This window comes from Haliotis cracherodii, unplaced genomic scaffold, assembly GCF_022045235.1.
Source record: "Haliotis cracherodii isolate W230 unplaced genomic scaffold, xgHalCrac1.p SCAF_10, whole genome shotgun sequence".
Taxonomy (NCBI): domain Eukaryota; kingdom Metazoa; phylum Mollusca; class Gastropoda; order Lepetellida; family Haliotidae; genus Haliotis; species Haliotis cracherodii.
Window position 1 is genome coordinate 20,501,362 of NW_027266265.1, and position 11,885 is coordinate 20,513,246.

General features: G+C 34.7%; 1 protein-coding gene across 2 annotated transcripts in view; it reads right to left on the reverse strand.

The window, feature by feature from the left end:
* LOC139448003 (ubiquinone biosynthesis protein COQ9, mitochondrial-like) overlaps nucleotides 1-4,180 on the reverse strand; it is a 69,018-nt gene extending 64,838 nt beyond the window's left edge. Inside the window, exon 1 of one of the 2 annotated variants that reach the window (XM_071229512.1) lies at nucleotides 4,054-4,154. In XM_071229512.1, coding sequence (XP_071085613.1) covers nucleotides 4,054-4,102 — 49 coding nt within the window. In that variant the 5' untranslated portion in view covers nucleotides 4,103-4,154. Of the gene's footprint in view, nucleotides 1-4,053 lie in introns of both variants that reach the window. The other variant, XM_071229506.1, reaches the window with a different exon arrangement.
* Nucleotides 4,181-11,885: the final 7,705 nt, after the last annotated feature.

Here is an 11,885-nt window from a genome sequence, read left to right on the forward strand (position 1 = left end):
TAAGCCGGAAATAGCATTCAGCTGTGCACATGTTTCCTCCCAATCTACCAGTGATTCATTTAAAACGTACCCAATGATACAACATCAAAGAATTTTGATGCAATGGTCGGAAGAAATTGTATCTGAAATCATTTTTTTATCCGGAATAATATATTCCAATATTGTGCTATTTTAGTTGCCGTTTCCACCATATATACTTAAAATTATAAGAACCATAAGCATAGCACTTGGTACAGATGGTATGCAGGATATTGTTTTATGTATGTAACGAATTTGACCAGTTACCGTATGGACTTCCCGCGCAACATGTATTTCGATTACAAAAACGTTATGTTGACATTTAATAGTCCAACTGCCTCAAATATGACTTTTAGCAAGTCATGGTACGGCATTTATGATATGTGTATCCCTTCTCAGGCATCAATAGCGATAATCTGATCGTGGTTGCTGTAAATAACGGTGAGTTGTGCGATCTACCGATCACTTCGCATACGATTTCTCCGAAATTATTGTAAACATCATTATAATTATTGAATGAAATATTGAATACAATTAATCAAATATATCGCAAACTCTAGTCCAGATAAACAATGAACAATTTTTTTATCACCAGATATTATAATGATAGGATTAAATTGCGTACTTCAGTTGAATGGTATTTCCGGTGTTAGGTGATCATGGTGATCAGCTGATAATGTTTTCTGAGATGGGGGAAAACATTGTGTCATTTGAAAACTTAAATTTAGTAAAAATGTTAGTAAATTTTGGGAGCTATGCTTTACCTCGCGTTATAACCGAAGCACTCAATAACGAGGGAACACTGTACGTAACAACTTGTAATGTGTGTGAAAAGTCATACAAAAATACGCTAGGATTTTTGATTACGCAGTTGTAGGGTCTTGATTTTTTGCCTTTGCGAAAAGTCTCAAAAGATCCCCACTTATCATCGTATAGTCCACTGGTAGACACTGATAGGATCATGGCTTGCGCCTGCGCTGTTCCCATCTGAGCGTCTTGAGCCGGCGTCACAGATCTAGCAGAGTTGGATGTCTCAGGCGGCTGGTCCGTAAAATAGTTGGACTTGAAATCAACAACATCTTTATTTCTTCACCGAAGACTATCGCTGTTGCGCTGTCTTCTTGTTGCCGTAAGGTAAGCAGTAAAAGCATTAAGGAGCAATGCAGGATAAGTAAAAAATTTAGAATATAGATCATGTAGATATTTTAGAGAGACCCACCTAGAAACATTCAAATATTGATGATCATGAAATATATCCATACAGCTGTAAGATAAAAACCAGCATAGCAACTTAATCTCTGGCATGAATGCACTCAACATTTTATTACAAAAACAGTACCTGACATGCTTGAAGAAACCCGACTCTAACAAAAAAACATCAGCTATGAATTGTTCTTTGTTTGTTGCTTAACACCGCACTCAGCAATATTCTTGCTATATGACGGTGGTCAGTAAATAATAGAGGCTGGTCCAGACAATTGAGTCTGGACCAAACATTCGAATGATTAACATCATGAGCATAGATCTATGCATTTGGGATACAATGACAATATAACTGACATGCATCAACCAAGTCAGCGAGTCTGACCACCTAATTCCGTTAGTCGCCTCTTACGACAAGCACAGTCGCTTTTACAGCAAGCATGGGTTGCTAAAGACCTCTTCTAACCTGGATTTTCACTGATATGAATAAAAACAAATAACTCACAATATGTTTCAGGATGGAACCTAATAGTTAAAACCCCAAAATGTCATAAATTCCATAATTCAACTGTGCAGCTCTCACACCACTGTGTCACTTCTGACAACATACAGTGCCAAACAACAAAATGTTTTCAAATGGAATGATCAACAATAATGTGGATGTGGATCAAGAATAACAACATGTTTTTTGTGCTTATCTATTATCTCTCTGCATAATGATCTGGTAAACTTCAAAGCAGGTCACCTTAGATGAACTCTGATCAATTTTTCACTACCCATTCTAAATGAAGTTTTGAATACACAATGCCATTTAGAAAGTGGTCAAATGTAACTATTGTCATTTTTTGGGATAGCACTTTCTTTGTAAAGTACAGATTCTAGTACTTTTTAGGGTTGAGTCCCATCCGGGTTTCTAACCCACACTCCCCCAGTGGGGCACCTAATCAGCAGCACACAAGGAAAGTGCTATCCCAAACATTACATTTGTTACATTTGACCACTTTCTCAATGGCATTGTGTATTTATAGCTTTTTAAAGGTTTCCTTCCATGGGAGCCATGCCAATTTACATTTTAAACCAACCCAACACAAAGAATTACCAGAATCTGTACTTTACTAAGAATGTGTTATCCCAAACATAACATTTGTAATAAATGAAATTTACATTGGTTCTTGAGCCAAGGAGTTCTGCTTCCTTTCTTTACCAACTTGATTCAGAAAGCAAGCTCATACAGAACATTAATATTCCCTCGATAGCCATCTTCCCGAGACAAGAGAGTTAACTGACTTTAAAAGTCTAGTTTCCACCGTTGCCGAACTAGGCTGGAGTAACTGGGCTCGATCGTAGTGCCACCAGTGGCTATTACCAGTCATGTCCCTTCTAAGCCTCTCCTATGGACCAATCAGATTCCACCTCTCGTATCACTTGCGTTTGCTTCACATAAAATGGTGACACCCGGTCAGTTAGATCTGATCGACAATCAAGATCTATATTGTGATAAAACGGGTCTTACATCACGAAATGCATCAAATCACGTGGGCACCTTGATTAAAAACATGAAAAGATTTTGAAAATATCTGCTGACAACGAGTTGGCGGTGAACATGCTTTGCAAATCCTGCAATCGACCGAAATCTGTACGACAGTGTACGAACCGGATTTCGATTTCGGTGCGCGATTTAGATTGGACTATGCATAAACCTGTTAGTCCAGCCAAAATGTAACTCCATAATACTAGCCTAGTTCGGCAAGGGTGGAAACTGGACTTTTATAGTCAGTTAACTCACTTGCCTCGGGAAGATGCTTGATGGCAAGGTGCTCAGAAACAAATGGGCATACAATTTATTCACAATAATATAATGGCACTGATCTTTTTATTTAGATTCAGAGCTGGCCATTTAACCTAGTTTTCAAGATATGGAAATCCTATTGGTGGTTCTGAATAAATCGCTCTATAATACTGAGAATATAAAATCCTCTGCACTTATAAGAAAATCTGAACTGAAGTGACCTCCTTTGGAGGGGTTGACATATATACATGTAGAAATTTATCATAGCCAAATAATGATTTCATCTGAATGAGATTGACATAATGGGTGATATACAGGGTGATCATAGCTTATAATTTTGTTGGCAGTGAATCTGTCTTATCTAAAAGTCAGAATACAATGAAAATATCACCTTGTCTCAGCTATCGGACAGGGAAGTGAAATTTACAATACATTTACATAGAGTTTTGGTGCAATTTGCTTTTGTGTAATCACAGTTTACCTTGAAAAATGAAAACTGGTGATTTTATGTATAAAATACAGATAGTCTAGATGTATGATTCAGGGATTAACAGGGATTAACTAGGCTTGCTCAGCAGCAAATGTTAGTGCAAATTCCCAAATAGGATTATATACTTCTGAGTTCCTGTTATTATCATGATTAATGCCATGGCTTTCGAGGAGACTTGTATTGCACTGATATCAGGAACAATAAAGAGGAAGCCTTAATGATTAGCAATGGCTTAAAACTTGCATTTTTTTGCATTATGTCTGATGTGAATTGTTACAATACCTAAACAAATACCATTTTTTTAACAAAATAATGGCTTTGTCCCAATGTACCTGCAAATGGCAGTTAGTTTGGTGTTCTAGATAACTGTCCCACAACATATATATCACAACATTTCACAAGGCTACTTGGCTAAGCGAAGCATTAATATGAAATCAGTTGGTGACTGACAATATTCACTAATTTACGTTGCCTTTACGTCGATTTTCGGGGGCAGGAATTTATGGTAGTCATGTATCGCAAACGACTTAAATATCTTGTTGATAACACTCACCAATGCGTGAATAACCGTCGAGTTTCCGAAAAAAAGGAACGCACGCCATTCTGACTCACGGAAGTACTAAACTGGTTCCTGGGGGTCGAGTCAGTTAAGCTGGTTCCCGGCTCCCTATGCGCGTCGTAAACTTGCGCCAAGCTAGGAGCTGGTATAAGCTGGTTCCCGGCTCCCTATGCGCGTCGTCAACTTGCGCCAAGCTAGGAGCTGGTATAAAGCTGGGCCCCGTCTCCAATATCACAATATAGGAGCTGGTACAGGCCAATGAGACGATGGCTGTGAGCGCCTTCGAAATATTAAACATACTCTATGTTTTGTAATTTTTCATTGGTCGCTATTTTTAGACGACGCGCTACCCTTCTACAAAAGCCTCGACAACCGTCGCTTTCACCCTTTTCGCAATACACTAAATGGCCTGGGCACGCCTGTAGCGACCAGAACTGGGATAAACACCGTAGAGAATTATATCTCTGGCATGCAACTATGTGTTTGATTGACAAACATTTAATAAGAGCAAAATCATCTGCACTTCTTGTGTTTTGTATCTTTACTCCGTTCTGCAAAGTGCGCCAATGGCAATGCTACTGACTCGATGTCCGACATTTGCAGCTAAATATAGCAGTGTATAAAAGTGGTAATGCGGAACTAAAGCGGAATACAATTTCTTCTTTTTATGCATATCGCTCATGACAAAATGCAATTCCTATAAAAATGGTCGTGTTGCTTATTATCTGTAATTACTGCCCATTGCCATGTTTAATTTCTAACCATGATATCACTCCCAAATGTATTATTTAATTGTCTATCATATCATAACCTTTGTGAGGTAGTGACATGTTTAATTTTCTATAACAGAGTAAATTGTCTGTTAAATAGCTATCTTGGACACTTCTAAACACAGTGTTTTCCTACAAAATAGCAAAAGCCAAATGAAAATAAAATTATTCTCTAATTTATGTGTTTTAAAGATGTTATGCCACTCATTGGTGGGGATACAGGCGTAATAATTCAAGTTCCTAGGATGTTCGTGTTATGCACTTTTTCAAGAGTTATGAGAGTTGGACATATTTCTTCTCATACACAGTAACACAGCAGGTAAATGTCTAGGAATAAATACTCATGACATTGTGCAATAGGCGACGATGTTCACAAAATATATGTGGGAGGGTATGTACATCAATATAATAATATTAATTATTTTGAATATAACTAAGTGTGTCATTAAACATCAAACAATGAATACTCAACATGTCAGAGTTGAAAGGGGTACAGTTAAATTTGTACTGTTCAAGGGATTTCTAAGCCCCAACACCTCACAGCCCTCTGGCAACTGATGTGTGTATTTTTGTTTGTATTCTCAAGTCCCAAAGTCATTTTTTGTAAATATTACTTTCATTATCATGTTAGATTTTAGTGGTAACAATTATTCAAAATCACTCCATTTGATTATTGTGTACATGATGATAAAAGCAACTATTTTCTTATATTAATGGTGGAGGTACATGTAACTGCTTCCAGGCATAGCTGATGCCGGATGTGAGAAAGTTTGTGCTTCATCTTAGAAGTCTAACTTAAAAAATAAAAGAAACTAATTACATATGGAAATATTAGAGTAGAAATTGTTGAAAAAGATTTCTCTTGTTAAAAAAAGATTTCTTTAATGTTGCTTTGATTCAATCACCACCCTATTCTTTTTCTCATTGTTTTAAAGGAAAAAATACATATGTAATACCCGGTATGACAAAATCTCCTTCCTGGTCAGTATTAAAATAACTGGGAAACTCATTGAACCATTCCTGGTAGCTTATTGACATAAAAACGTTGAAGCTTTCATAACCGTTTTGCCAGCAAAATGTCCTCATATTTCTGGGGAGACCATATGGAATCTAAATGATATTATTTAATATGATTGAAATATTTAGAAAGGTTTCAAAATTACCAACTTAAGACAGATAACATATATTTAATAAACCCATTACTAATAGAGAACTGAACTTGTTATCTCAAGCTCTGTCATCATTGACATTAAAATTTGCAAGACAAAGCAACAGTAAGAGTTATCCTCCCTTTACAACTTGATCAAAATGGTCGTCTGGGCCTTGCTGTTGAAGGCCAAGTGACTGAAGTTTCTAAGATAATATTTCTTTGAAAGACGAGAATGTGTAGGTAAGTCATTATACCTTTACTTTTTACCTTTTTTCTGTGGTTTCTATCAAGGCAGGTACAGACCTAGCACAATGTCATGCATTGTGCAGTCAGTCCCTCCATGATGATCAATTAGCCTATTACAGCTGTGAAGGGGACGAAGCTTTTTTTAAAACTATGTAGTTTCATATGCACAGCTTATTGTCAAAGTACATGTTTCTCAAAGGTTGTAAATGTGAATGACAATGTTCAGAAAACAAAACTCTCAAGATTCCTTTCATTCTTGAAAGCATAACATTTATGCCACTTCTGGTTGAGGGGATGTGAGTAATAATATAGTCAACAATCTCTTAACATTAGCAATATTGACCCATAGCATTCAGATTCTCCTCACAAGTTTGAAATGTTATTTACTATCATCAGCCAAGAAGAAATCTTAAGATTTCATTAATAGTAGATTTTAAAGGTGTTATCCCATTTCTGGTCAAGGTGATATGAATAATAATATAGTAAAAAAAATCTTTTAAAATTAGAAATCATGACTCAAAGTGTTGAGGCTTTGCTCACAGGTTTGAAATGTTATTTACTGTCATCAGCCAAGAAGAAATCTTAAGATTTCATTAATTGTAGATTTTAAAGGCATTATCCCACTTCTTGTCAAGGTGATATGAGTATTAATATAGTAGAAAATCTCTTAAAATTAGAAACACTGACACATTACATTAAGATTCTGTCCACAAGTGCGAAATATTATTTACTATCATCAACCGAGAAGAAATCTTTAGATTCCATTAATTGTAGATTTTAAAGGCATTATCCCACTTCTGGTCAAGGTTATATGAGTCATAATATAGTCAAAAATCTCTTAAAGTTAGAAATATTGGCCTATTACATTAAGATTCTGTCCACAAGTGTGAAATGTTATTTACTATCATCAACCAAGAAGAAATCTTTAGATTCCATTAATTGTAGATTTTAAAGGCATTATCCCACTTCTGGTCAAGGTTATATGAGTCATAATATAGTCAAAAATCTCTCAAAATTAGTATTATTGACCCATTACATTAAGATTCTGCTCACAAGTTTGAAATGTGATTTACTATCATCAACCGAGAAGAAATCTTAAGATTTCATTAATTGTAGATTTTAAAGGTGTTATCCCATTTCTGGTCAAGGTTATATGAATAATAATATAGTAAAAAAATCTCTTAAAATTAGAAATATTGACTCAAAGTGTTGAGGCTTTGCTCACAGGTTTGAAATATTATTTACTATCATCAACCAAGAAGAAATCTTAAGATTCCATTAATTGTAGATTTTAAAGGCATTATCCCACTTCTGGTCAAGGTGATACGAGTCATAATATAGTCAAAAATCTCTTAAAATTAGTATTATTGACCCATTACATTAAGATTCTGCTCACAAGTTTGAAATGTGATTTACTATCATCAGCCAAGAAGAAATCTTAAGATTTCATTAATTGTAGATTTTAAAGGTGTTATCCCATTTCTGGTCAAGGTTATATGAATAATAATATAGTAAAAAAATCTCTTAAAATTAGAAATATTGACTCAAAGTGTTGAGGCTTTGCTCACAGGTTTGAAATATTATTTACTATCATCAGCCAAGAAGAAATCTTAAGATTCCATAAATGTAGATTTTAAAGGCATTATCCCACTTCTGGTCAAGGTGATATGAGTTATAAAATAGTCAAAAATCTCTTAAAGTTAGAAACACTGATCCATTACATTAAGATTCTGTCAACAAGTGCGAAATATTATTTACTATCATCAACCGACAAGAAATCTTAAGATTCCATTAATTGTAGATTTTAAAGGCATTATCCCACTTCTTGTCAAGTTGATATGAGTATTAATATAGTAGAAAATCTCTTAAAATTAGAAACACTGACACATTACATTAAGATTCTGTCAACAAGTGCGAAATATTATTTACTATCATCAACCGAGAAGAAATCTTTAGATTCCATTAATTGTAGATTTTAAAGGTGTTATCCCATTTCTGGTCAAGGTTATATGAATAATAATATAGTAAAAAAATCTCTTAAAATTAGAAATATTGACTCAAAGTGTTGAGGCTTTGCTCACAGGTTTGAAATATTATTTACTATCATCAACCAAGAAGAAATCTTAAGATTCCATTAATTGTAGATTTTAAAGGCATTATCCCACTTCTGGTCAAGGTGATACGAGTCATAATATAGTCAAAAATCTCTTAAAATTAGTATTATTGACCCATTACATTAAGATTCTGCTCACAAGTGTGAAATATTATTTACTATCATCAACCGACAAGAAATCTTTAGATTCCATTAATTGTAGATTTTAAAGGCATTATCCCACTTCTTGTCAAGGTGATATGAGTCATAATATAGTCAAAAATCTCTTAAAATTAGAAACACTGACCCATTACATTTACACCTTTGTTCATAGGTTTGAAATGTTATTTACTATCATTAACCGACAAGAAATTAGAAATCTTGACTCAAAGTATTCAGGCTTTGCTCACAGGCTAGAAATGTTATTTACTATCATCAGCCAAGAAGAAATATTAAGATTCCATTATTTGTCTACTTTATAGACTTTATCCCATTTCTGGCTGAGGGGAGATGAGTAATGATATTGTAAAAAATCCTTAAACTTAGAAATATTAACCCATGGCATTCAGAATCTGCTCACAAGCTAGAAAGGTGATTTACTATCCGCAGCCAAAAGAAAATCTTCAGATTCCGTTAACTGTCGATTTTATAGGTGTTATCCCATTTCTGGTCGAGGGGATATGAGTAATAAAATAGCAAAAAATCCTTAAACTGAGAAATATTAACCCATAGCATTCAGAATCTGCTCACAAGCTAGAAAGGTGATTTACTATCCGCAGCCTAAAGAAAATCTTCAGATTCCGTTAACTGTAGATTTTATAGGTGTTATCCCATTTCTGGTCGAGGGGATATGAGTAATAAAATAGCAAAAAATCTCTTAAAATTAGAAATACTGACCCATAACACTCAGGTTCTGCTCACAAGTTTGAAATGTGATTTACTATCATCAGCCAAGAAGAAATCTTAACATTCCATTAAGTGTAGATTGTATGATGATATTGTGTATAAAATGTCATAGGTTGATTATGACCTGTGAACATCTGTATAGATTGATGTATTACCACCTTCCATGGAAGTGTGTATTTGTCTATTTCTAGACTTGCTAAAGCCAAACTGGGGAAAGTGGAAATTGATAGTTTATACAGAAGGGTTCATTGGTCTGTTGAGGGCTCAAACAACTGAATACAAGCAAGCTACTGCTAGCACTGACCTGACACACTAGCCATAAACATGTCACAAGAGGATTCCCTAATTACTACTGACTAGTTGTCTGTTCAGATCTCTTACTGCTCAGGAGATTGTTGATACTTGAATTCCAAGGAGGAGCTATCTCTATGAAGGGTGTGAGAACCTCAGTGTAAATTTAAGCAAGGTCATTAGCTCATATTGTTAATGTTGTAGCAGAAAAAAATAATTTTACTTTACTGGAATTATTTGAATTATACCTTGCTTCAAACCATCCATTCTGTCATTAGCCTTAGATATGTATGAACCCATGTAATCCTGTGACACATTAAAAGCTGCTTCTTCAGCTCTCATTCTGTTTGATAAGATATTGATATGTTGTCGTATAATGTTCACGTCGCTGTCAGGGCGGCACCAAATAAATTGTGTGAGAATTCACCAATAAAAGGTAGCAATGCTCTCTTGGAGCGAGTTTGAGAACCAACAATTTGACCTTGAAGAATAATGTTTCTGATCAAAGTAACCCCTCCTAACATGTCTTTGAAAGTGTCGTCATGTACGCGATAAGTAAAATTCAATATAGCCCGCATATTTTCATCACAGGACATATGATTCGCCTGAAGACTAATTCTTACTAATACTTTGTGCACCATGTCTGAACTCCTGAAGCAAAGACAAAAAGAAACTATTCTGCCTGACATAGATTATCAATATGTACATTTTACCTCAACATTCAAGTAGATCTCTATACATTAACTATGGTAATAAGTCTTCCATGAGACGAAGACGTGTTGCTTGCATTGCAGCCAGAGGTGGACACACACACTATTGATTTGTAAATTGACATTTTGGCATGTTCATGTTTTTTATGAAGTCACACATTTTCTGAAGTCAATCAATCAATCTTTATTGTATGAAAGGCCATTGGCCCATATACACATACAGATAAACAATATCATTTACAGCTGTACAGCGCATTATATAATTATTGGATAACTAATATGATGCTTGACATGTAATAGAGGTATTGTAATAACAGTGGTATTAACCACAGTGGCAGCAGTAGTAGTATAAAATACAAAAGGAATGGAATGGAAATATGAAGTTTTACGTCGCAAAGGCTTTCAGCCATAGCACGACGTTCAATACAAAAGGATCTATCAGTAATATACTCATCATGTCATGACAATTTGACAATTTAAATGTATATGCATTTCTAGTAGAAACAAACAGACAAAATTGAATTTTAGATACTCCTGATCTAGATGCGAAATTTTCAAAACAACTAATTATTTCTGGACATATCGGATTTAATAAGTAATTTACTACGCACTCGTAGACTTTGATAGATGTATTGTAATATCTTAGTTAATCTTTGACTAGGGATACCATTAAAAGATAATATTTTGTTCATGGAATAGTGGTTCTTAGTGATATCAGGCATATATTTCAATCTTAGGTTGTCGTAAATTGGACATATAAACAAAAAGTGTAATTTGTTTTCAATATGGTTTTCGCAGAATGGACAAAAACGCATATCCTTAGGGATAGAGGAGAAGCGACCCCTGTTGCACATCAAATCATTTAACCCTAGCCTGAGTTTAATAAATGTGTCTCTAATTTTTCTCTCTGTTATAGTATGCAGGTAAACCTCTGGTGTTAGACAATATTTAAAGGTTTTATAGACGTAGCATGTACTGTTATCTAGTGACGACATCCAGTTTTGAGTAAACATATCAATTGCTACCTGCTTAAAAGAGCTAAGAAAATACATTTTGTCTCCAACGCTTTGATTTAGCCAAACATATCCAAATCCGGGAGAGAAGAGTAAATGCTTAATGTTTGATGCCCAGGTTACGTAACCAACACTATCACGATAGACAAGCATTTCGTAGCATTTTCTTGGGATTCATTCCCGCGACATCTCTGTTATTTTGAGCCAGTATCTGAATAAACGTAAATATGAACAAATATATAACGGGTATCTACCACATTCGCCATAGACCATATTACTTGGAGCTGATTCAGAAACATTTAGAATGACAAATTAAACCATTTGAACATTTACAGGAGTCTTTTATCTGTTGCAAACAGAAATTGTTTCAGATTTGGTAAAAAACATAACTTTGCATTAAATCTTATTTAAAGTCACAGGAACTTTTGTTGTTCAGTATATATTATTACTTATATGGCCTCGACCAGGAAAAGGGAGAACACCTGTAAAATCTACAGTTAATGGAATCTTTAGATTTTCTTTCAGCTGATGATAGTAAATAACATTTCAAACTTGTGGACAGAATCTGAATGTAATGGGTCAATATTTCTAATTTTATGAGATTTTATACTGTATTATCATATAATGGGTAGGTTTCTCAGCAGAATA